Below are 27,930 nucleotides of genomic sequence, written 5' to 3'. Positions count from 1 at the left end.
TGGATTGTAGTTTGGTGTTCGAGACTCTCTTGTTTTTATCTTTAATCTCTTTGCTGTGACATCTATCTCTTTCTAATACATAAGCACATTTAAAACACATTATCTGTTGCTGCACTTCACGTTTAGGAACTCCTCTTGTTTCACATGCATGGTAAGAGGTTGTTAGCACCAAAACAGCTCTGGTGAAGGTCACTAATAATATTCTCATGACCTCAGGACAAGAACTAACACAAGTCCATTAGATCTTAGTGTTGAATTTGATACAGTTAATTACAATACTCTCCTAAAAAGACTTGAACATACTGTAGGGATTAAGGGAAAAGCATTAGGCTGGTTTAAATTGTATCTGTCTGACAGATTCAAATTTGGTCATGTTAATAATAGATCAAACTCCAGGGTTACTTGTGAAGTACCACAAGGTTCAGTCCTTGGGCCAATTCTCTTTACTATATTTATATATTTGCTAGGCAATTGGTAATTATCATACAGCATGGTATTAATTTCCACTGTTATGCTGATGACACTCAGCTATATTTATCCATAAATCCTGATGAATCCAATGAATCCAATGAATTACTTTGAGTACAGGCAACAAAACCTGAATGACCTTATGTTTTGTTCTTTCAAATTCTGACAAGACAGAAGTTGTCATCTTTGGGCAAGAGCACTTAAAAATAAACTTCTTAATCATGGTAATGCCATTACCAAAAAACATACAAAGGATTCATGGATCAGTGTGTGCTTCTGTGCTTTTTTTCCCCCTTCTCTCTGCTCTCTCTTCTCTAACCCCCAGTCAGTCTTGGCAGATGACCGTTCACGCTGAGCCTGGTTCTGGTTCTGCTGGAGGTTTTCCTTCCTGTTAAAGGAAAGTTTTCCTCTCCACTGTCACTTCATTCATGTTCAGTATGAGGGATTGCTGGAAACCCATTGACAGTGCACTGTGGCTCTATGCTCTTTCATGAGGAGTGAATGCTGCTCGCAGAGACTGGATGCAATCTACTGGGTTTCCTTTGATAGGAAAATCTTAATCAAGCTCCATCATATATCAGAGAACTGTTTACCCCATAGGTTCCGAACAGAGCAGGGAGAAGAACAAGTGAAAAAATATTGTCATCCCATATGTTGCTGGAGTCTCTGAAAACCTCAGGAGGATTTTCTCTAAACACAAGATCCCAGTACTTTTCAAACCCCACAGGACTCTCAAACAGAGGCTAGTCCATCTTAAGGACAAAACCTCCAAGCCTAAGATGAGCGGAGTGGTGTATGCAATTCAGTACAGTGAGGAACAACAATTTCCCTCTGGGATTATTAAAGTATTTCTGATTCTGAATGTCCTGATCTTTGTATTGGAGAAACCAAACAACCTCTCCACAGACGTATGGCTCAACACAGGAGAGCTACCTCCTCAGGTCAACACTCAGCCGTCCACCTGCACCTCAAGGACAAAGGACACTCTTGAGGACCAAAGTGTTTACATTTTGGACAGAGAAGACAGATGGTTTGAGAGAGGGGTGATGGAAGCCATTTATGTAAAGCGAGAAAAAACAACTTTAAACAGAGGAGGAAGGCTCAGGTTCCAACTTACAGCACATCAATAGGTTTGATTCCTGCCAAGTTTCACCCCAATTCACACCTCCACACATGTGACCACAGCGTTCCTCCTGTGACCCAGGCAAACGATGAGCCTAGCGACTCTCCATTGTGAGGGGCGATCAGTTCCAGATGAATCTACGTGTGACTCCAAGCTCTAACGAGGCCTTGCCAGTGGTCTATAAAGCATGGAACTCCACATTACTTGCGAAACGTCTTCAGCTCCAGAATAGAAGTCCAGTTGTTTTATTTTTTTTTACTTTTTTGGATTGATCATTACCTGGATAACTGAGAATCTTCACCAACACCTTTAAATATTAGGCTCTTTTTTGAGCCCCCCACCACCACTGTGGGTTTAGGACTATCGACCAGGCTGCCCCCCTCTCTCATTAGCCTTACATTAGATAATTGCTTGTAAATTAATCACTTGTCAGGAAAAGGGTAGTATTGTTTAAATGAACTATAATGGTAGCAACAAATATGTCCTGGTCTATAAGGCTTACTTTTTTTTTTTTTTTTTTTTTTACATTTGCTGCTGTTACTCTTTCTTTTTATAGTTTAGGCACAAAAGAAAGTACCCTACCTTTTTGTTTGGAGCATAACTTAAAGTATTTTTGTCTCTTCCAGTTTTCCCCAGCATCCCAGAAGAGCCAGGCATGCCTTGTCCTGGAGAAGACAGTAAGATAATCCTTTACAGTTCTCCTTTTCAGTTTAATAAGCTTACTGCCTTTCAGTAATATTACTGAGAGGCAGCCCAGAACCATGTAAATGTCAGAAATGTGTGCCTTGGACTTGAACTCTTAAATTAAAGGTTCAGAAAATAAAGCCAGAAATTGTGTGGATTTAGCAGGTTTTCTACAAAAAGGTTTGGCTTTACTCACATTCCATTCTTAATACAAAGGCTTCAATATGGTCTGGCACATCATTTAAAGCTACAACAACTGCACCTACATACAACAAACTGGTTTTGGAAGGAGTTTTTGACCATTGATCCAGATGTGCCTTTGAAAGATCAGACACTGATGCTGAAGAAGAAGGTCTGTTTCACAATCTGTCCTTTAATGCATCCCAAACTTGTTTTTTATTAGGTTGAGTTCAGGGCTCTGTGCCGGCTAGTCAATTTCTTTCTGGACCTTTCTGGACCTTGTTTAGTGTTGGAACAAGGGAGCTAATCTACAAACTGTTCACCCATAGGTGGGAGAATGCAATTGTTCAAAATGTCTTGGTATGCCGAATCGTTAAGATTTCATTTTACTTGAACCAAAGGGCTAAGCCCAACTTCTGACAAACAGCCGTACATCATAATTCTCCCTCTGTTCTGGCACCTGCCAGGGAATATGTCCCAATGTAGAAAGAACGCATCTTCAGTGCTGTAGAATTGTGTGGCAGTTTGTTTTATACCATTGCAGATGCCTGGCCATAGAAACCCATTCCCTTAAGCTCTCTATGCACTTTTCTTGAGCTAGTCTGAAGACCACATGAACTTTGAAGGACTGTAGCTGCCGACTCTGCAGAAAGCTGTGATTTTATGTCACCAACCACTTGCTTATTGAGTTGTTGTTGTTCCCAGTTACCTCTATGTTGTTATAATACCATTAAGACTTCACTGTGGAATCTTTGACGATGATGAAATTTCACATAGGGCTGGACGATATAGATAAAAAGCATATTGATCAAATAGAAATATATGGATTGATATAATTATCAACAAATTCAAAACATATACTTTAAGTGCAACCCTGGTCATTTTACACTGTTCTTAGTGACCTATTTTTAGATACAGAACAGAGAAACACTGAATTCAAACTCAACTCTTTATTCAACCACCTTTTTACCAAAACTGCTAGTATTTGAAAAAGAAAAAAACTCTTTGAAGGAGGAGTAGCTTTGGGGCAGAGCGATCTTTGATCTGCATTGTGATTGGTTGGGCAGATGTAATGACTGGCGTATTAACCTACATGATTGGCTAGAATGCAAAAGGAAGAAAAAACGTTATTCTATTGAACTTTTTATTGACCCTTTTTTTTCTATCATCGATATACGTCTATCAGTCGATATATATCGTTATTGAATTATCGTCCAGCCCTAATTTCACAAGCATTCTATCATGGTACTAGACTGGAATTCACTCAAAATTACGCTGAATAATACTGTTATGCTCATTTTTATTGACATACAGAAAAGTACGACACCGATGTTTGAGAGCAACAAACAAAGGTCAGTAAAGCTCTTGAATGTGCATCAGCGCAGTTATAACCCTCCCGGACAATATACACTAAGACTAGCTGTTATTAGCTTGGAGAACAGCTCCCTTCGAGCTGCACTACGCAACGCTCCACTGCGTGGATGCATCCAGAGAAGCAGCAAAACGACACACTTGCTCACAACTGCATCGCCAGCAGCCATCTCCTGTTATGCTGAGAAAAAGTCCTGGTGGGAACCCTGCAACTATCGGGCTTTCATTGATTAGAGATCAAGCATTTGCTATAGGCCATCAGAGTCGGTTGTCTCATAGTGAGCAGAGGTCTATATATTTTCTTTCTAATGTTTTAAGTAACTGAAAAACAGGAGAACTGAACCCAATGTTTGTCTAACACAGAACTTGTTTGATCTAACAATGTTCTGGGGTAAGTATAACAGCCAACTACATTCTACGCAGTAGTTAAGATGCTACTTTAGATATATTTAACAAAATTCCTCTTGGACACTGCACATTGAAAGGACTTACAAAGGGCATACAGAAATTAAAGTACTGGGTTTGGGCTCTGGAACATAAATGTGCTCATCCAATTTCATGGTAGCTTTCTTATCAAACAATGTGATTCTACAAACTTTTCTGCAAATTGGACAGTTCATCCTAAACAGCAGTAGGATGAACGTCATTGCAGCATATAACCCATCATTTACTGCAATGACGGGTTAACAAAATTGCAAACATTAGCAAACTGTTGTTAAGACTAAGGAAATAAATAATTCTGCTGTTTTAAAGTATGAAACACCCCAAAAGGAGTTCTGTTTACTCCCACCAGAGGCAGGTGAAAAACACCTGAATAAACTGTAAGCCCTCTAACCAATTAGTGACAGCTACAGCCTGTAACAAAATGCTTCACCAGCTAGCAGATTAACCTTGTCTGATGACTGAGAGAGCCCAGACATGTCCTCCAGTGTTCAACAATGTTTCTTAGTTGGGTAGCTTTGTGACAGATGAAATTAACTAGTCACTTTATAAGCTACACTAGTTAAATTTCTTTTTAACACAGGCAGCAAATCAACCAGTCCATATGGCATTTGGCCATGGTGAATACAACTTCAGAGATTTTAGTGACTTTGAACATGACACGGTTGATGTAGCCAGAGGAGCTGGTCCAATGGTATTTTCACACACAACCATATCAGAGGTTTACAGATATGGTTGTTTTCTTATAGCTGAGGTTTACAGATATGGTTGTGTGATCGAGAAAAGGGAACCTATCCAATGAGTTGTAAATGTGTGGACATTAATCCCTTGTTGGTGTCAAAGAATGGACAAACTGGTTCAAGGTGATAGCAATGTAACAGTAGCTCAAATAACTAGCGGTTATAACCAAGGTATGGAGAATACCATCTCTAAACACACCACATCTCAAACAGATGGGCTGCAGCATCAGAACACCGTACCTGGTGTCACTCCAATCAACAGGAAATGGAAACTAAAATTCACACTGGCTCACAAATAGGACCATTAGTCTGTTTCATGAACTGAAACAGACTAATGGGTCTGTTTCAGTTCATGTGCCAAATCCTAGAGATAGTCAGACTTACCTCAAGGCATGGCTCTGGCTCTGGGACTAGTCTCCTTGAGAGGGACATTGTTCCACTCTGGAGTTGCCCCTGGTGAGAGGCACCGAGCTGGAGTGGGCATTTTCCAAAGTACTACAGAGGAATCACACTCTTAAGCCTCCCTGCTAAGGTCTATTCCGGGGTTCTGGAAAGGAGAGTCCATTGGATACTCGAATCTTGGATTCAGGAAGAGCAGTGTGGTTTTCTTCCTGGCTGTGGAACACTGGATCAGCTCTACACCCTCAGCAGGATCCTGAAGGGTGCATGGGAATTTACCTAACCAGTCTACATGTGCTTTGTGGATCTGGAGAAGGCATTCGACTGTGTCCCTCTGGGGGTCCTGTGGGGTCTACTCTGGGAGTATGGAGTACTGGGTCCTATAAGAAGGGCTCTTAGGTCTCTGTATGACCGGTGTCAGAGCCTGGTCCACATAGCTGGCAGTAAGTTGGACACGTTTCCAGTGAGCGTTGGACTCCGCCAAGGTTGCCCTTTGTCACCGATTCTAGTCACCAATTCTTATCCTCATCCCATGGCTGGGATGAGGATAAGTGCCTCCAAATCCAAGACCACGGTCTTGAGCCAGAAAAAGGTAGAGTGCCTGGGGAGGATGTGCTGCCCCTAGTGTAGGAGTTTAAGTATCTTGGGGTTTAGTATCTTGGGGTTTTGTTCACAAATGAGGGGAAGATGGCGCAAGAGATTGACAGGCGAATTGGTGCTGCGTCTGCTGTAAAGCGGGCGCTGTACCGGTCTGTTGTTGTGAAGAGAGAGCTAAGCCAAAAGGCAAAGCTCTCGATTTATCAGTCGATCTATGTTTCTACCCTCATCTATGGTCATGAGCTTTGGGTCATGACCGAAAGAACAAGATCCCGGATACAAGCGGCCAAAATGAGTTTTCTAATTTTCTTGAGGTGGCTCGGGCGTCTGGTTAGGATGCCTCCTGGACGCCTCCCCAGTGAGGTGCTCTGGGCACGTACCACCGGGAGGAGAGCCAGAGGAAGACCCAGGATACGCTGGAGGGACTATGTTTCTCGGCTGGCCCTGGTACGCCTTGGGATTACCCCGGAGGAGCTGGCCCAAGTGGCCGGGGAGAGGGACATCTGGGCCTCCCTACTGAAACTGCTACCCCCGCGACCCGACCCCAGTTAAGCGGAAGACAATGGATGGATGGATGGATGGATGGATGGATGGATGGATGGGCCCTGTGTATCCTTCATTGCTAATCCTATCCCATGATTCATTGCGGATCGAAGAGAACCTTAAATGCCAATGGTGGAGGGGAGTGAAAAGCTGTCAATAAATTTGAATAGATAACGCTTTCTGACATAAATGTAACATTAAAAAAGTTTTTAGGCAAGAAGTTATCTATGTTAAAGTGAAATATCTGCACGGTTGACAATATAGCTTGATTTTAAAAATGCTTGGAAGTGCTTGGACCGCAGGCTCGTCTTGTCGGCTTCCAGCTCGCTTGCTATGCCAAGAGAGAACGCCTTTAGTCTGGCACAATGCTTTCAGACTCCTGCTGGCTTTCCACTATGAGAAATAATTCAGATATCTAATTTCAATGTTTGGTTAGTTCAATATCATTATTCTCTACAAACTGATTTAAAGTTTGCTCAGAAAGTTAGTGTTTAAGTTGGGAAATGTTTTACTTAATTACACAAATGTATTTGTCATCAATTAACTTTGTTTAGAGGTATATTTCTATATCAACATAAAATTAAACATTTGGCTGATTTAAAGAATTAGAATATAACAAAAGATGATAAAGCAACACTTTAAATAAAAGATTGTGGGGGCGCAATGAATATGTAAAGGGGAAAATGAAAACTGTACAGTTATTTACAGGAGACGCCGGGATAAACCTTTGGGCTCTGTTTGTTTGGCTTCACAGCTGCTTCGCGCTGTATCGGTTGCTAGGCAACAGGAGTAACTCTAAGGTAAGGGCGGGGACAGGCTAGATCGTCCCACTTCACAAGATGAACTCTTTTTCGCCGTCTTTTTTCACGGTTTGAAGCAGAAAACCTTTGATTGGCCCGAGTCTCCAGTTCAGCATCCAGATGATCGAATTAGAGTTTGGTGTAAAAAAAAAATGAACGCCTGGGTCCATCATGCCTTGACTCAAAACATCGGTGGAGGTTGCGTTATGATGAGATGCAGAATCCAAAAGTTTTCTGTTTTTGCTGGAAAGAGAACATGGTAAACATGAACAGAAACTCCACAGACTCCACCGAAAAACTCCACAGAGACTCCACAAAGTTTCCATAGACTCTACAGAGAAACATGAACAGAACAATGGCATCAAATGTAACTGGGTGTTCTGAAATTGTATTATCTGTTAATATAACATCCAACTAATATAACCATTTTCAGTTAGATGTGTGTTAAATGAAGTCAGCTAAAGGCAGATGTTCATCCTGTTAGCTTCATACCTTCCAAGGATTTATTTACTTTTCAACAAGTGATGTGATGTTTTTCTCCGTCAAGTAAGGGAACTGTTACTGATTTATAACTCTGCAGGACCTTGTTCCAAAAAATCTGAACTAACCCTTGAGGAAAATATTGATTTATGTTACTTTTGCGTAAAAAGCTAGACATTAGCCTTTGAAAACAACATTTAACATATAAAATATGTTTTATAAGGGATGCATTCACTGTGTCCCATAAGAAATAAAAACGTATGATTCCAGAATTAATTCAGTTTTACGAGCTCTTAGGTCATTAAACATAAGCAGCTGACTCCCTTTGATTCATCAATATCTGCTTCAAAGGTTCCCCAAATTTGTTACTGCCTTATACCTGAGGATCGATGAAAAATAAAAAAAAAGTGATGCAGAAGAATCAGTTCAGCTGTTGAACTGAGAGGATTTACTGTTGCTGTGTTCCTCCCCCAGTTGGTTATCACACTGTTTGCTGCACTCCCTCGCAGTCTATTTGCTGTGGCAGCAGGTTTCCTTCAGACTGTTCTCCTAAGTAGGGATGTGTGTGGGTGTGTGTTTGTATTTGCAGCTGAGTGAGGACATATTTTTTGTATTTTACCATCAATGTGAGGACTTTGATGTAAAGTGGTGAACTTTTTTGGGCTAAGGGATTCGGTTCAGGACTAAGGTATCAATGTTCAATGTTAATGTCATGATTTAGAGTTAGGGTCAGTGTTGGGCCATAGAAAGGGTTGAAAATGAATGAAAGTCAAGGCAATGTCCTCGTTAAAATGGGTGTGTGTGTTTCATTTCATGGGGAACCCTTTGCTTTTTGCTGAGACCAACCAGCTTACTATGTGAAGAGATGAGCATGTCAGTTTGAGGGTAGGTAATGACAGTTTATTTTTATTTTGTTGGAAATATTTGTGGCTCCCTGTTGTGATTTCCTTTAGTTATACCTAATTTTGTTGACTTCATTGTTAATTAGTTGAAAGAGGAGGAGAAGACAGATGCATCCTCTCTAGGAGGAGTAGCAGGGTGCACAGAATGACCATGAGGGGAGGATGAAGGGAGACACAGTTGCTCTTTCATTTTCACACTGTTTATTTCCAAGATTAACTCAGATATTCTGAAGCTATAGGCAAAAGCCAATCACGAAAGCCGCCAAGATGTTTCCACAACTGGGTTAAAGTCACGCCGGTAATTCTTTCAGGGAGTTCTGTTTGTAGTCGCAGGCTCCTTTAAATAATCTAAAGAAAAAAACAAGGTGTCATAAAAGGTTTGGTGACCAGGACCTAAAGATGTGCTCATTTATCAGGTGTTCATTTTTTACACAATTGTCTATAGAAGTAAATGTATACAATTAACATTTTTCTAAATTAAATTTAGCAATTAAATGTTTTAAATATTCTAAGTAATATAGCATTTTAGTCTTATTAACATGCAATAATATTTTAATTTAGCTTTTAATACTTAAGATGAAACTATTGAAGTTTCCTGTTTAAAGTCTGGAGTATTTGAGAGTTTCTAAAACACTAGTTTCATCAGTGTTTGTTACAAATGTACGGAACAATTTCAGGCTGCATTTCTCTTGTTTAATGTTCACCTGCATTTCACACACATTAGTCTTTATGAAAAGAAAGCTTTTTTAGCCTTGGATGCAGGCTTGTGATGGGACACCAATCAGACCAAGTGATAACTCCTGCAGTGAGTTGAAAAGTTTACGGTTTATGCCTAAGAGATGCTCTCTGGTGAAAGTGGAAAATACCAGCAAAGTTCTATACAAACAGAAAAACCTACAAAGTGCAAAAGAGTATAGTACCAACGCAGACATATGCAGCAGCGACTGGATAACCTCAGGGTGCTCGATCTTGAGGTCCCAACTGGTTATACTGTAGATTCACGGTTTTCTGATAGAAAACATAAACTGTCCTTTTATCAAGTAAGTTGTCAAATTCCTAAATCAGCAAATCAGTTCCAGACCATCTAGATTCCACAACCATGGTTGAGTGTACTTCAAAAATGAGTGAAAGGGCCTGTCTAATGGGCAGGAGTAGGTTATGCCACACAGGGGGAGCAGCATAAGAGAAACTCTGCCACCTCTGAGCTTCTTCCCAGTCCTCGGTACCTTAAGGGGCTGATGCTTGGCCGACCTGAGGGGAAAAAAAGTACATGGGGTAAAGAATCTCAGAGAAGGTCGGCTGGACAAATTAATTAACCGTTAAAAACAAAAAAAAAAGACTTTTAAAATGAATGGGACACATAAGCAATAAATATAGGAGGAACAAATTGTCTTTAGAAGTGAGCCCTGTGGGACCTCACAGGTAAAAGGAGCGCAAGATATTACCAAACCTATACCGCTAAAAGAGGGGCCTATCAGCCAGATGACAGCTAAACTCTGTGTTACAGAGACATTCAAAGGTCATTTTTTTCTAAGTCAAGTCTCTCTCGACTGAAATAGGCATGATCTCATTAAGTCCATGATATCTAGGTAACTCCAACTACATCATTGTAGGTTAAGATTCCGAATATTTCCTTTTTGTCCTCAGACCTAAATTATTTCATGAACATTTAATATTTATTTTTCAATCTTTTAATGTTAACAGTTATCTATTAATCCTTTAATGCACCATCCAACAAACTGCTAAAGGCTGCTATTATTTAGGAAATTGATCAATAAATGTTTTAAGATAATATGTAAACATTATCTTTTAAAAGAACAGAATATTTAATTGGGTGCCTTTTTTTATTATTGGTATCATTTTCACATATGACTTAAAAATATTTGAACATCAGCTAAATCAAAAGCTGTGAAGACGAGAATATCACAAAGCATTTTTTTGGTCCTCACTTTTTGGATGGGGGTGGGGGGTTGGTTTTGGGAATAAGGTCTCAGTTAGGGTTAGAGTAGGGTTAAGGTTCGGTATATATTGGTAAAGGTTAGGGTGGGTTGGGGTTGGGCCATATAGGCTTGACAATGAATGGAAGTCTATGGAAGTTAAGGCATGGTACTCACTTTGTATTTTAAACAAGTGTGTGTGTGTGTGTGTGTGTTTGAGAGAGAGACAGAAAGAGAGGGAGAACAGACCTCCCTCTGTGTTTGTGGGCTGAGACTGATGCAGGCTGGGAGGAGGTGGAAATGTTAAAATCTTGGATGATGATGCACAGGGAGCAGAGCCTGCCCTGCCTTGTACTGGATCCCCCCTCCATCACCACCAAACCCCACCCTCCTCCTCATCCACGCTGCCACCCCTTTTTCCCAGCATCCCCCTCTCGTCCCATCAGCTGGCACCGCTGTCTCTCCGGGGAGGAGCCTGCATCTCTGCTGCAATATCAGAAAAAGCTGAGGAGGACACAGTGTGAAGGTAAGGCAGGCTGGCTGAAGGGCTTTATCACACCAAACACACATTCATTTACAACACAAGCACTCGTCACTCTTTGGTTGTTTTCTATCGCAAAAAACATGTAAAAAGCCCACAGAGGATTGTTGATGTCCATTCTTAATTTCAAAGGGAAGAACTGAGAGGAGAGAAGAGAAAAGCACAGCCGCTCTATCAGCTGTGAGCAGAGGGAGGGGAAGAGAGGCCCAGTGAGCTGGAGAGAAATAATGAAATAAATCCCAGGGAGGAGAGAGGAAGAGGGAGGGATCATCAGTGAGAGGCGGAGGAGGGGGATGTAGCGGCGTGTATCCTCGCCGGCTCGCCATACATCCACATACACACACATCCATGCCCACACACGCACACACTTAGCCTGGATAATGTGCAGATAGAGGAGAGAAAGGAAGAAGGCAACCCGGTGAGCTATCTATCTGATATCTTATCCCGCATCCATCAGTCCACCGTTTTCATCACTCCATCTTCCTCATCGTCGTCTTTGTTCGAGACAAAGGACGTGGATGTCCCTGTCTGAACTGTTTGTGTTGTATTAGAGAGAGACGCATCTGTTTTCCTCCAGGATTGGTGGGATTCATGTGTGTTCACTCAGCTAGCTGCTAGCTTTCTGCCCGATGCCTTTCCTTCACTCTGCTGTAGCCCTGGAAGCTTGTGTTTATCAGAAGCTGCCCCAGCCGGGGAGTATGACACGGTGTTGGTGTGTATATGTGGCTGCCATGTTGTTGTAGTCTGATTCCTGCCTTACCTTCATGCTAATAACAATCTTACATCAGAGGACGTTGCATCGAGTTGCATCCACCTGACATGTCAGGCTGGCTGCTCGTTACAGCATCGCTCCTCAGAGCTCTGATCATTAAACGGCTGTTTTAGGATGCTGTTCTGATGAAAAGGGCTGTTTCTGCTGAAATAAGTGGTTTTAAGTGAGTTCAATGCTAAATATAGGACAAGATGTAGGATTCCTTCAGACAAATGGCGACCTTCAAAAAGCTTCTTTTACCCCCCTTAGTTGCATTCATTAGATGTAAAGCAAAGTGTTGCTCTGTCTCAGATATTCAGTCACGATACAGGAATGTCTGAAGTTGTGTCTGGAAACCTTTCAGGGGATTTATCCCTTTATAGCCATGCTCTTATCAGACGGTGAGAGAAACGGTTAAAAAAAGAAAAAACTTTAAGGGGTTTTTGGTTCTCTTTAGTGCTTTATGAATCATCTATAAGAAAACTAGATTTTTGAAAAATCTTGATTATCTCAGATAATTTTACCTGTGAATCGGTGTGTTCTAGCTTTGTGAATTTATGATAACGTGTCATAGTAGGACCTGTGGACATGAGCAAAAGTACAACAGTTTGACATTATTTCTGGACGAAAACAAAAAGTCTGTAACAATCAAATATCTTTTGTTTGAACAGAGACGCAGCACTGCTGTTGCCACATATGCTTAATGATCGCAGATCACTTTGATGATGGGCTCTATGGTTTAGAAAGATTATGGTTTAGAAAATTATATTCTCACGGCACAGTTACAGTATATAGCTGTGGAAAATAACACCATGTACACAATAACACAATATGCCAAGGTATGACAGTATGCATACAATCTGTCTATTACAGTGTACGTAGGCCTACGCCAAACTAGCATAAATAAAGCTAGATGATTTGTAGAAAATGTATACATACGATACAGACCTATAGTGTGTGTAAATGTTTAGCTAATGTTTTAGGCTATTTAGTGTATCATTATGTATTATTTCTTTGTAGTTTATAGTGTTTGTTTAGCTGCACATATTCATATGAGGAGCGCGAAGGAACAATTGAAAGTGTTGATTTTCTCTGCTTACGTCAGGATCAACTCGGGTTTAATAATGCATTAAGCTCATATGATGAGATAATGCACAATATCAGGTACATAAGATAAAGACCAAACAATATTAGTTTTAATTAGTTTAGTGTTTGGGTCATAATTAGCCTGAAGTGCATATTGTTTCATTCTATACCAATGGTTCAGTAAACTAAGTCCTCCTCTTTGCACTAATTGAGCAGTAACTGTGAGTTTAGCACATTAGGTCTGTAACTTCTATCATCTGCATCATTGTTCCTGGTTTCTGTCATTGCTTCATCATGTATGATGGATTATTTAGTGTTGTAGGTTCCAGAGGACCCTGCAGTTCTCTTTACGGTTGCCCCTTTTAATATTATCTGTAGATTCTTTTTTCTGTCACTTGTTAGTTTTCCCTTCATTCTGATTATAGTAGCTGTTCTGGTTTCTGTTAGATCCTTTCTCCCCTGCCTGCCTTTAGTTTAGCCTGCGGGTTGTTTTATCATGTTCTGTTTATCCATAGTTTGGTTCTGTTTTCCTCCTGTCCCTGCTTCCTCGTCACTCTCCATCTCCTTCAGCTCATTGTCTCTCATTTCAGTCACCTCTGTTGATTGGTCTCACCTGTCACTCCCTTTGTTTTCTCCCCTGATTAACCTGCCAGTCTCCCCTTTCCCTTTGTCAGATTGTCTGCTGTCCTGCCTGTAAGTTGTTTCTGGACTCAGTAAACCACCACTTTCTCTAATGTGCAGATGTCTGCACATTTTGGTCCTGCTTCAAACAGCTCAAACCTGACAGAAGTACAGGACTGCTTTACCACGTTGTTAGAGGACATGACCTTAATGTGCCCTTACAGCACCTGTTGTGACGATTTAAAACTGGTATTCACCCAAAAATTGTGAGATCCAAATGTATTGAAAAATCCTATTTATAGCCCTCACTTTAGGAGCCATCAGCTGCCCATGTGAGGACGTGCTGAAAACTATTCTCCAGTCCTATAGGAATCATTTGTTAATGGTTAAAAGGGATAGTTTATAAAGTAGTTATCAGGATCACCATGTCTTACTCCTAGTGGGGCTTTGCCTAAAGTACCACAGAGGTATTTTATCTTCCAGCCTCATTAACCCTGGCCTGCTGTCTGAACATTTACATCTTAGAGGCTTTGTGTAGTTTAAAGGCATTTTGGGCTATTATGAGTTCCATTGCTCTGTGCAATTAGACATCCTGTTGTTGATCCAATACTATTTATAGACCAGAGAGGAAATGCATATGTTCAATATGCGTGTTTGGATGTTTTTATCCTGCGTGTCATTTTTGTTGACCTGCTTTTAGCACTTAATGGATGATACTCAGCTGGACGGCTCAGTCTGTAACACAAGTCATTGATATTTAATGAAACACAATAATCCATCTGTGTCCATTTCCTCTTGTTAGTGGACATCACTGTTTATCAGTGAACATGGGCTGCTGCTGCGCGCCCTTGGATTTCTGCTGAAGGCCCCAGTGGGCAGCATTAAAAAAGCTCCAGTTGACTTGTGAGTAGTTGAACAGGTTAACTAGAGGACCTCAGACTAGGTAAAGGGCTGTTCAAGGTTATTGGCTGATTGTGAATGCCAGCATCTCCAATTTAGAAACACAGCGTGGTCTTGTTTTCAGGTTTTCTTCTTCCGTTTGGCCAACCTGCACAGGTACAGAGCAAACCTCGTGGTCTATCAGTTGAGCTGTATCAACAGTACAGGCTTAAAACTAGAGCCTGTCCATTTGTCATTGTCATGCTTTTGGTGCTTACTGCCATACTTGGAGGAAAGAGTTGTTGGAAATGCTCTCATATCATCGCTGGAAGGCTTTCTGGCCAGCAACACAGTAAAACGAGTGAGACGCTTTTCTCTTTATCACATCACATAACGCTCCAATTTTTAAATGGGCTTTTGGACAAATCAGGGCCAGCCCCAGGCAACTAATCTGAGAGCTAAAACACTTTGTGAATCAGGCCGGACTCGATATGACAGTATATACAGTAATTATGACCATCTATGTGTTCTACCATGACTGTTGCTGTACAATGCTGAAGGACAGGGAAAATGATTAATGTTCTTCCTTCTTTACTACTTAAGGATCTCTAGCATTCAGCTCTTAGTGCTTTGTTTGCATCCTAACAGGGGAGTGCTTCGTTTGGTGAAATTCAGACAAACTGTGGTATTACATAAAGTCATGCTGAAATTCTCGTCCATATTATTTTCTGCAAAAAAGTTAAGCTAACTTCTCATTTGCTAATACTTGATAAAGGAAATAAACTAAAGTCCCCCTTTTATGTACTCACCGTGACAAATAATCAATTTAACCTTTTTTAATAGATATTAACATAATTTGTTGTTTATATCTGAGTTCTCCATCAGACTGTTGAATGTTACTTCAGTATCATAGCAACTACCAATAAATAGACTGAGATTTTCATCCAGCCTTGCAGATGGCCTTATTCAAAAACTCTCCAAAGTGACAAGTCATGTTGGCAGCGGAAATAAAGGCAGACACTGCTCCCAGTTGGAAACGCGGCAAAACCTTCATGTCGTAACCTAAAACCCCCACAGCCTCTGTGAGAATGATTTCTGCTTCCCTTTATGGTCTCTGCATTCATTTACTTACACTTTTCTTTCAGGGAAACAGGCGGTTGTTTTCATTCCCTTCTGGGTGTCCATTAGGTTGCACTTGCTTTTTTACATTTAGATTTTTTCTATTTTTCCTGGGACGGGGTGTTTTCAGGCGAAGGACATCTGGGCTTCCGAGCCAGAAGTGTAAACTGGGTCCTTCTCCTTTTACGGCAGGTCTTCCCACTATCTTGGTTCACCGTTGTAAAGGTTGCAGCAATCAGCAGTTTATCGGAATGCTGATAGTGTTTATCTCCTTACACCAGTCACACCCATACTGGCTGACGTTTGTAGCCAGTCTCCATCTGTAATTCCTTGGCGGTTGCACGCTAAACAACATGTATATTACGTATCTATATGGGTCTGTTTAAGGAAGCAGCAAACTTGCGTCTGTCCAATGGTGAAAGGGTTTTGGATGCAGCCATGTTCTCTTCTCATTGTGAATTTTCCTCATGTGGTGTGTTCCAGACGTTCAGAGAACATTCTCAGGGTGCAGCTAAACTAGAGTAAAAATAAGTGGTCTTACAAGTCGTTCAGTTTTTGAATCAGAGTTGAGGATTTGTGAAAGGAATTGAATGTGTGTTAAAATAGTGATAAAATAACTCCTAAAGCTTCTTGTAGAGGCAGAACTGCTGTCCAGCGGAGTTATGGTTAGCTTCAGGATTGTGGTCATTTGAAGCATGTTTACTTGGGGCTTTATCATAACATGTTGACAGAATATTTACCAATCCAATGCTACATTTGGACATGGTTTGGTCAAATATGTTCTAATGTTTTTTGATACCACTTTAACACTGCAGTAAAAAAAATAAGTATTGCAGTTCTTTTCTTGCCTAGCCAACAGTAGAGAAACCCAGACATTGTTCCTATAGGTACTGGAAAACGGTTTTAGGATTTAAAACTGTTGAACTTACCATTACAATGCTGTCATTAAAATTACAGTACGTAGATTTACAGAGTTACCAATTGGTGAAAAAAATGATTAGTTGTTTACAATGAACTAAACCTTCTAGTTGTGTTCGTATGGCTGTATTTTATTCTGCTTTAGATTCCTATTTTTGAAAAAGCCTCAGGAGTGTGGTAGGCTGCTGCCTTCTCAATTTAATAAACTCAATATAAGAGTGATAAAGTTATTTTTTGAAAGACTGTTTAATATTGCCACAGTTATTGGCTGTTAAATTGAAAGAAGCTGTCGGTGACAGGTTTGTAAATTCTGTATGAGTGTTTCTCATTTTACATCTTTCTGTTTATAACACCATGAACATCCTTCGTAATAATTTGAAACCTAATATAATCTGTTTTCCTATAATGAGATAATGAAATTCCTTTTGCTATGTGCACCGATGAAGGAAAAACACCTTATGTCTACTTTAGGATGCTGAAAAATATGCTTGAATGTAACTGCAGTGCAAATTTGTAGATAATGAGTTGCAAACATGCAGCAAATACAACAAAACATACAAACAAAAAACAACAACTTTAGATTCTTTTAACTTGTTGATGAAGTAAAAAAAACTGGCTGTCGTGCTTGTTGAATGGAGTCCACTGGTACCATGCAAAGAGAGAAGTAGAAGAAAATTGCAACTTAATGCTGTCACCATGTCTGTTTCTGTCTTTTTAAGGTAAACACTGGCAAGCTGAAAAATGTACATTTGTAAAAGCTGATTATGCTTCTAAGAAGCAGAATCATTATCTGGACTGGACTAGAAACACAGAGGCGGTCTGCAAAAAGGGCCAAAGCCGACTCTTTTTCCTGAGGAGGCTGAGGTCCTTTAACATCTGTGGGACAATGCTGATGATGTTTTATGAGTCTGTTGTTGCCAGTACGATCTTCTTTGCTGTCTCATGCTGGGGCAGTGGGCTGAGGGCTGCCGACAACAACAGACTGAACAAACCGATCAGGAGGGCCGGTGATGTTGTGGGGGAGGAGCTGCACTCTCTGACAACCGTGGCAGAGAGGAGGATGTTGTCCAGGCTTCAGTCCATCTTAGACAATGTCTCACATCCTCTCTATGACACACTGGCCCAGCAGAGGAGCTCCTTCAGCAGAAGACTCCTCTTACCCAGATGCACCACAGAGCGCCACAGGAAATCATTCCTGCCTGTGGTCATAAATCTTTACAACGCCTCCCTCAGTGATTCAGACCCCCCCCTCCCCCCCCTCCCTCTCTGTAACTGACATTTATGCATTCTTTGCACTGTTCTTGCACAAGTCACTATCACTTTACTTGGATTTATAGTTATACATATGTATATATATTAGGGCTGTCAAACGATTACAAATTTTAATCGCGATTAATCGCATAATGTCAAAAGTTAACTCGAGATTAATTGCAAATTAATAGCATATTTTATTCTTTTATTTCTGAAAGTGTAATAGCCTGTTTGGGCACTTTTCAGAATTGGAATGAAAACATCCTAGTGCCAAATGTTAAACTCTGGACTATAATGGCTAAATGACTAATCATGACGCCCTGATGTTTACACAATGTGTAAACAAATGTGTAAATAAATACCTGTTTTCATGCCGATATATTTTTTTGCCTATTAAACAAAGATAGACATGGTATTACGCATAAACATACAAATTAATAAAAATTGTACATTTCAATAAAGTCATGTTTTGTTAATTTTTTCACTATCTCTCTCACACACATCTAATTCTGAGCTTTCACACCACCAACAATAATTTCTTTGAATATTTTTGCTTGCTGTTTATATCCGTATTTATAGAGTTTAAGCCTAGAAAAAGGTTTTAAATTTCCAGGTCATTCCAGACTTACACTTTGCTTGCAACTGGGCAGGAGCTTAATACCTTGTTTAGGAACTGATTAGTAACTCCAGTTTCTTCGTTTGGCAACGTGATTCAGCCTTAGTTTGTCAAATACAGAGACAACAAACTAATAAGCATTAAAGTACGGTTTATGGGTTGGGTTTCTGAAATGTTATCAGCATGTTAAAAACTCATCTTCAGAACCAATGTCTGCTCAAAATGGTGATCTGCACCAAGTAATCTACTTTCAGCAGTTATCACCAGTTATTGTGCCGTAAACTGCAGAAAATACGTGCAGAGTTGCTCTGTCTGCCTTTACTACCGTTGGCTCCTATGGCGGAGGGATATTTCAGCTGGATACAAAGTGTCTGGTGAAGGCAGGTCTCTTAATAACCGCTGTTTCGTCACTTATTTCAGAGCCCAAATAAGCGATTTCACTTTCAGAAACCTGCCCAAAAAAAACACAACCCGTCACTCATGAAATTTAGAAGCGCTTTTAGAAAAAAAAGTCCAAAGTCGCATGAAATAAACGGTATTTGGCAACGGTGAGCACGGGTCTGTTTTGCTATAGTTCTCTAGCACTCTTGAAACTACGGAAAGCACCGAGGGTAAAAGAAACACAGTCCGGAGAGCACGGCGGAGGGAAAAACATTAGGGAACGGGGTGTGTATGTGTGTGTGTGTATGTATATATATAGATAGATAGATAGATAGATAGATAGATAGATAGATAGATAGATAGATATAAATGTGTGTGAATCTGGAGCATGTAACAAAAGTAATTTCCCTCTGGGATTATTAAAGTATTTCTGATTCTGAAGAAAATAAAATTTACTCCATTTTATACTCTTGAAATAATTCAGACACTCCATGAAATATTTGGTTCTTTTAAAAACTAATGATCACACATTAATGTCTAATCTTTTTTTAATTTATCTTACAAACGGAATTTTGCTAAACCTAAACAGAAAAGCCTAATCTGGTTTTACTTTAAACAAAGAGAAGCAATAAAGCTTGCTTATTTAGCTGGGTGAAAAAAGCCTAGTTATATATATATATATGTATATGTATATATATATGTATATGTATATATAGGTATATATATATATATATATATGTATATATATGTATATATATATATATGTATATATATATATATATATGTATATATATATATATATGTATGTATATATATGTATATATATATATGTATATATATATATATATATGTATATATATATATATATGTATGTATGTGTATATATGTATATGTATGTGTATATATATATATATATATATACACACACACAATACATGGAGTTATATATGTATATATTTTATATCTGGAGCGTGTAACAAAAGTAATTTCCCTCTGGGATAATTAAAGTATGTATGATTTTGATTTCCATTATTCCTGAAAAACATTAAGTATAAATAAAATGCTGCATCACTGCATCTCATCATTACATCTCTTAAAATTAGTTATTGTAACAAGATTTTAGTAATATGGTAGACTGTCTACAAAAGCCCATCTAGGGACAAGTGCTCTAAACTAGCTCACGCTATAAGCACCATAATACAGGCATGGGACGGCTGTGTATGTTATTGCGTGTCTGTCTCTATCAAGTACAACAAAAGAAATAATACTGGTGTCACTTGTTGTTAAGGGTGACGCTTTTTTGGAGACCTATAGATACTTGAGCTACAAGCTAGCTGATGGTTTAACAGCAGCAAATTACTTTTCACAAGAGCACAGGGCCCTTCTCTTCTCCAGCATGTGTGCTGTTTTAGCCCCTTTCTGCCAGTCTGCACCTCCGGGCTCGAGCAGAAATGATACAAAGTTGCTGTGTCGTCTTAAAAGTACATATATATCTTCCTGCCTCTCACTTACTGGTGTTATGACCAAAAACTTTTTGGGAATCTGGAACACAGAGCTCACATACCGACACAGAGCTCTGCAGCCTGCTTTCCCACCTCACTGTGCAGAAAGCAATTACCAGGCGCATCACAGAGGTAAAAGGTCAAAGGTAAAAAGAGGACTGGAGGGCATTGCATACCTTTTCTTTACATAGCATTATTAATACTTTAATAATGTTAATAATGATGTAATTTGATATCAAGGCAGGGAAAAATAAACAATTTTTTTTATTACATTTTTTTTTTTACCAAAAGGGTATCTGTGGGAAAGAAGGAAAAAGGGGCAGGTGCTCCAGCCTACCTAGGGTTGAAGAAATAAATGGGATAAAAATATAGAAAGGAAAAATAAAGTAAGCAAAACTAACAAACTAAAAATTAATGCATTTAAAAACTAAGTAATTAATGAATAAAGTTGACGATTATAATCAAAGGTATGAAAGGTGATTTTTAAAAAGGAATAAATAAATTAGCTAAATAAGAGACATTTACATTTACATCTCATTGTATAATTTGATTACTGCAGCATTTGATTTTTTTGTGCATTTATTTTTTGTTTATTTATTGAGCATGTATTTATTTATTTATGTATTTATTTCTATATTTATTTTAAATTATGCCAGAGTTAACCCCCCATAGTTTTACAGCACTTTAAACACACAAAATGCCATTTAACTGTCTATCAAACATTGCTGACTCTCAGAAAAATGCTTCGCTGCGCAGACATGCTAGCCCTTTTTTGCATTTTACCACTGAATGACGTCTGTCCTTATTATGGTGCAGGAGAGGAAACTAACAGCTCTAGAAACTGAAGTTATAAGGCAAAAGGACACAATTCAGGACACAAAGCAAAATATATATTTTAAAAAGAAAAATGTTTCTTATTTTATCATGGATTTTATCACTTCAAGATGTATTCAATTATTTATTACTTATTTAGTTCAAAATGTATTCATTTATTTAAATCTTGAATTATGTAAATAAATAAGAATTAAAATTAATTAAAAAATCCTGACAAACAATTGACAAAATAAGCAAAAGCAATGTTTTAAATATATATTTTGTTTTATTTCATTCAGATTTTTTTGTGTGTGGAATATTTCCTATTTATTTATAAATAACAGTATTTATTTAATTTTGAACGAAATGGCTCTCCATAGTCGCAGCGAAGGGGCAGTGTGCATGGCCCATGTATGGAGACAGTAGTCCTAGACGTGGCCGACCCCGGTTATTCCCAGCCTCTGGACCTTTACCTTCTGTTTTGTAAGAACACACAATTTAATATTTGAAAGAAGAACAGCAAGAGATGCCTTGACCAGCGTAACAATATTTTCGCCTGCGCCTGCGCTTTACAATATTTTCATTTGAGACCATGATTGGCTAAAAGCAACCACTAGGTGCTGCTTCGTCCAATCAGCTTAGAAAGTTCTGCTGAATGTCCCTCCTTTCCCCAAACAGATTCAAATGGAGCAGTCCCAGACTGATTATGTGCAGAGCGGAGAGTGCTACACTTTATCAATCTGCTCCGATGGTGCAAGAGTAGAGAGCACGACCCATGTACAGAGGCCTTAGTCATTGATGCTGACTCGGTTTCGATTCCAGCCTAAGGTCCTTTACCGCATGTCTTCCCCCCCTCTTTCACACCCCCTTTCCTGTCTTTGGAGAAACGTGCCAATAGTGCTACAAAAAACCCAGAAAAAGAATATATATCAATCTAGCTGGCCAGGTCAAAGTCCCCAAGCTTTGGGGAACCAAATACGTACAAAAGTGAAATATTATGCTAAATATTATTCAGTATTATCTTGAATGCTACAAGGACTGAGAAACCAAAATTTTCCAGTTAATTAATTTGTGCTTGTCACATAGATTCCTGTGGCACGATGCACAACATGTGGGAGTGATCTGTGATAAATATCATGGCTGTCTGCAGAACAGTCTTTAAAGTGTGTTGAGGTCCAAGAAGCTGGTGAAGTACCTCAAATTAGGAATGAGCTGATGAGAATACTTGATTAAATTAATCAAATCTTGGCCACTTCTGTGTTTGACACTGGAAGTGCCAGTGAGTCATTCCGATGGAGGTCAGTGGTGCCTTAATGCCACACATCCCATTTTTAAAACCTCCTTTTATTCTATTGACGGTTTTAGACATTACGAGTCAAATAAGATGGACCAGCGAAAAAAACTATATCTAGAAAATTGTATTCATTTACTGAAAAGAAAGATATTTGTTCAGCACAGAACAGCTGTTATGGTAGCTGGCCATGCTGTTGAAGGACGGCAGAGTGGCAACTGTCTTTAAAATACAAGAAATAAAAGGACAGAGCAGGACCTTGTCATAGATAGGCAACTGTTCTGTGATATTATGGTATGTACAAATTAATTTTGTTTTGACTGGGCTGATCCTTGCTGTGATAAAGGTTTGATTCACGGTAGGAGACGTTAGTAGAGATGTCAACATTGACTGTGCCCAGGTAAAGAATCGTACTTGAATCTATTTTCTTTTGCTAAAGATGAGTACCGAAGTGCAAAATATTGACCTGGAAAGGCATGAGCAGACCTAAAACCAGCTCTTTTTAAATTGGCTCAAAATAGGCGCAACTGGTGAGGTAAAATCTCACTTTTCTGAGAATTGGACATGTTTATATAGCCCATAGTCCTATATTAGGTTTTTGTTCAAACATCGTCTTAGAGCATTTAGAGAAAAGTAATAGGTGAAAATGCCATGCCTCTGCAGATCATGTTTAGTTTGTTCAGCTGAGACTGAAGATCTCTAATTACAAAGGATATATTTAAAGATTTGGTACTTGAGGAAGAGTTATTTTTCTCCAATAAACATGTTATAATTATCTAGTTGTGCCCCTTCCCTGCCTTAAAGTGTATAGTGATGGATGTCCAAACCCCCACAGCTGTCCTGGTGCTGCATCTTTATATTCCTTGTATTTTCCATTTTCCTCCACAGTCTTGACTCTGATTTATCACATTTTGTCACTGTTTTGGGTTGGTTTGAGGACATTCTCAGGGTTGAATTATCTGCAGAGCTCATAGATGACATTATGTTGGGTCACAAAAGGCGCATGAATTCGTAGGCGGTGACGTATGGATAGCTGCAGTAACTCCATACTAACACCCACAAACAGCCCTCATCTGTTTTATCTCATGGCTACTGATTGCTGAAGCTTTGGATTCTTCTGGCAAAGCATCCTAATTCTGCCCAATCCTATTCCTGCTACTGGTTTTCTGTAGTAGTACCAGGACTCATTCAGTTTTTTTTTTCTGCTCTTGTTCATCATTCCAACCTCTGCACCAGTTAAACTGTAGACTGTTGTTTAATGCCTAAGGCAATTTGTTCAGGTGTTCAGACCTGTCATAGCCAGCTTCTTAGGAAGTGATTATTGTCTAACTATTAAACTCTATTACTAACACATTGTCATTCCTTGTTAATTCATTCAATAAACCAAAGTAGCAAAGCTTTATTTTGGTCTCCTGCTGAGCCATGATCCCTGTCAGTTGTATGAAATCCAATAAGGTTGCTCGGGCAACATGTGAATGGCACTGGGACAACTGAGCGAGTAGCATTTTTTTTATTTTCTGTGGGGTCCTGTGGGGTCCTGTGGGCAGTTTTAGGTATGTAGCCTATGGTCCTAATCCAATGTTTTATGTAACAGGTGTCTTATAATTGAAACGATTATAAAAAGTCATTTTAGCAAAAGTCATGAAGTATTTGTTAATTTAGGAGAGTTACCCAGAGCTGAAAACTGTCTGTTAGTACAACTGACCCCTCAGTGGTTCTAGCGCCCTTAGCTTCAGAGTGCTTTAAAATAACAGATTAACTTTCATCCATAGTCCATTCAGTCACCAGTGAGGGACAGTATGCTGCAGTCTCTCCTTTTTATTCCTTTTCTTAACAGCCACAGATATTGTGTCTCTGCTGAAGGTTCTGCGAACCAGCAGCGCTATTCTGCTCAACCTCGGGGTTTCCAAAGCTGTTGTAATGTTCTGATGTTGCTTCATCTTAAACGCTTTATCATTTTCTGAAGCAAACATACTGCTAGTCTTCACTTTGCTGCTGCTGTTTTCATGCTCAGGCATATCCGTGGTGCTGGGCTAGCATGAGCAGACTTACTTCCTGTTTTGATGTGACTTGTTGATAAATTAGCAGAGAAGGGTTTTTCCTCCTTTAGAATCTCAATGACTAAACATCAAGCTGTCTGTTTATATGTAAGGGTGATGGGCAGAAGAGCCAGTCCCATGGGTGAACAACAGTAGCAGCAGCATCTCTTTCAGTATAAACCTCCACCACAATCTCATCCTGAACAGCTGAAAAATCAAGGAGAATTATGGTGGATTTCAGGAAGTCCAGAAGATGGGTTCTTGCACCAATAACCAGTGTTATATAAAGTACTTAAATCTCTGAGTCAAGTAAAAGTACAGGTACCTCTCCAAAATATGACTTTGGTAAAAGTCCAAGTCACTGACTGAAATGTTACTTGAGTAAAAGACTTAAAGTATCTGAAATGTCTTGTACTTAAGTATGAAAATTACTGTAAAAATAGATGTACTCAAGTAATGTAAGTAAAAAGTAAAACAAAGCAAATGCAGCTTGAATGCCATTTTTTAGATTTTGGTAAACTTTGAAAGTCAAATTCACTTAAAATAATATAAACAACCAAGTGCAGGAGAAATGTAGCCTGAGTTTAGACAGAAAATACAACCTTTTTGTAAGCTTTCAGTTTTCCTTCTTCAAGTAAGATCAGTGCTATGCACTTTTAAATTGTACACAGCCAAGTGCAGGCAAAAATTAGGCCAGGGGGTGTATACTAAGAACATGGTTAAGTGATAAGCCAGGCTTAGTTAACCTACAAGAAGTGGTAAACCTGCTAATATTTTGCAATGCACACTCTGGCTTCACAATCTGCTCTTATTGGTTCAATGTGCGTGTGTGTGTGTGTGTGTATATATATATATAGACACACATACACTCACCGGCCACTTTATTAGGTACCCCATGCTAGTAACGGGTTGGACCCCCTTTTGCCTTCAGAACTGCCTCAATTCTTCGTGGCATAGATTCAACAAGGTGCTGGAAGCATTCCTCAGGGAGTTTGGTCCATATTGACATGATGGCATCACACAGTTGCCGCAGATTTGTCGGCTGCACATCCATGATGCGAATCTCCCGTTCCACCACATCCCAAAGATGCTCTATTGGATTGAGATCTGGTGACTGTGGAGGCCATTTGAGTACAGCGAACTCATTGTCATGTTCAAGAAACCAGTCTGAGATGATTCCAGCTTTATGACATGGAGCATTATCCTGCTGAAAGTAGCCATCAGAAGTTGGGTACATTGTGGTCATAAAGGGATGGACATGGTCAGCAACAATACTCAGGTAGGCTGTGGCGTTGCAACGATGCTCAATTGGTACCAAGGGGCCCAAAGAGTGCCAAGAAAATATTCCCCACACCATGACACCACCACCACCAGCCTGAACCGTTGATACAAGGCAGGATGGATCCATGCTTTCATGTTGTAGACGCCAAATTTTGACCCTACCATCCGACTGTCACAGCAGAAATCGAGACTCATCAGACCAGGCAACGTTTTTCCAATCTTCTAGTGTCCAATTTCAATGAGCTTGTGCAAATTGTAGCCTCAGTTTTCTGTTCTTAGCTGAAAGGAGTGGCACCCGATGTGGTCTTCTGCTGCTGTAGCACCTCAATGTTTGACGTGTTGCGTGCTCAGAGATGCTCTTCTGCATACCTTGGTTGTAACGAGTGGTTAGTTGAGTTACTGTTGCCTTTCTATCAGCTCGAACCAGTCTGGCCATTCTCCTCTGACCTCTGGCATCAACAAGGCATTTCCGCCCACAGAGCTGCCGCTCACTGGATGTTTTTTCTTTTTCGGACCATTCTCTGTAAACCCTAGAGATGGTTGTGCGTGAAAATCCCAGTAGATTAGCAGTTTCTGAAATACTCAGACCAGCCCTTCTGGCACCAACAATCATGCCACGTTCAAAGTCACTCAAATCACCTTTCTTCCCCATACTGATGCTCGGTTTGAAGTGCAGGAGATTCTCTTGACCATGTCTACATGCCTAAATGCACTGAGTTGCCGCCATGTGATTGGCTGCTTAGAAATTAAGTGTTAACGAGCAGTTGGACAGATGTACCTAATAAAGTGGCCGGTGAGTATATATATATATATATATATATATATATATATATATATATATATATATATATATATATATATATATATAATATAGTGGTACATTTCCATGCAGCACAGGAATGAGGCATCATCTCTGATCGATGTTCACTACAACAGAACTTAACTTCTTTCTGCCACATACAATATGATGTTGACGTACGAACCCGCGCCCAACGATGTCTATGCACCTATGCAGTTCATTCCTATCCATTGTTTATTGCTTACATTTTACACATTTATTTATTTATTATTCATTCATGGACAGTTCACTTTCTTTTTACTTAGTTTATCATGAGTTTGTCTTTGCTAATTTTATTTCTTGCTAACACAATTGTCATGGTGACAACGATGTGTAATGACGAATAAACTTCTTGTCCTGATCAAGACCCAGGCTGGTACCTGGGATTGGATAGGGACAGCCATGCCTTCCCTAACCGCTTCGCTTTGTTGTTTCGCAGAAGTTGCTGAGATGATTATTTATATAAGCTTTACTTCCTGGAAAATGAAAGGAAAAGAAAACCTTTGTCTGAATAAGTTAATGTGATTGCTTATCCAGACCAGTGAAGCCAGCAGAGTTAAACATTCAACATTTTTCATTCAGCAAAGTGTAAAAACTTTAAATGCAAACACCAAACTCAGATTGAGTTGCTGGAGCTTTGGAAATCTAACCATCCACAGCTGATCACTGTTTATTTCTAAATAACTTGGCTTCTAACAGCATTGGCATTGAAGAGAATGATGGATGCTCCAATTTTCTTCATGTTAGGAGAAAGACATACAAAGCTTTACTGAACATGAACACTGCACTTTAAAGTGTTTGTGACTAAGTGGTTCAAAACTCTTTGCACAGAGCCCACACGTCTACTTTCTATCCCTGAGTAAGTAGAGTTTGGAGTATCGACCTGTACCGTTGGTCCAGACGAAAGAAGGTTTGCTTCAGAAAGGAAAAGTCAGGCATGCTGCCCCCTCAAAGCCTTGTGCAAAACTATTCTGTCACTGCAGCCTCCCTTTGTTGGAAACATTTACCCCGTTTACACTACCCTTTTTTAACTGTGCTGCGACCAGTCCGAGCTCGGTAACCGAGATAACTATCGAGTGTAAATGGAACACAAACTGAACTGAACCGAGCCAGACACAACCGGACCGCGCTAATGCAGACCAGTTCCAGAGGTGGGTTCGGCTCAGTTTTTTCCTTATCTCGGTTATCTGATAACAAAGAGGGCATGAGCAGACCGCGTCATCTCCTTACAGCCAGCTGACATTTCAGACATTCATAAAAATACTAGCTTCCCTACCGTGACACACGGTTTCCAGTGATGATTCTGCTTAGCAGTGTGATGAAGCTCAGCGTCTGTCG

General features: G+C 39.7%; 1 protein-coding gene across 3 annotated transcripts in view; it reads left to right on the top strand.

Moving 5' to 3' along the window:
* The window catches only part of prkcz (protein kinase C, zeta), a 229,631-nt gene that overhangs the window by 33,595 nt on the left and 168,106 nt on the right, over positions 1-27,930 (top strand). For 2 of the 3 annotated variants that reach the window (XM_036141694.1, XM_036141676.1), the window contains exon 4: positions 2,218-2,268. In XM_036141694.1, coding sequence (XP_035997587.1) covers positions 2,218-2,268 — 51 coding nt within the window. Of the gene's footprint in view, positions 1-2,217; positions 2,269-10,968; positions 11,192-27,930 lie in introns of those variants that run through there. The other variant, XM_036141719.1, reaches the window with a different exon arrangement.

The sequence above is a fragment of the Fundulus heteroclitus genome, chromosome 1 (genome assembly GCF_011125445.2).
Source record: "Fundulus heteroclitus isolate FHET01 chromosome 1, MU-UCD_Fhet_4.1, whole genome shotgun sequence".
Classification (NCBI taxonomy): Eukaryota; Metazoa; Chordata; class Actinopteri; order Cyprinodontiformes; family Fundulidae; genus Fundulus; species Fundulus heteroclitus.
Note: the sequence above shows the minus strand (reverse complement) of the source record. Positions and strands in the feature narration are given on the sequence as shown.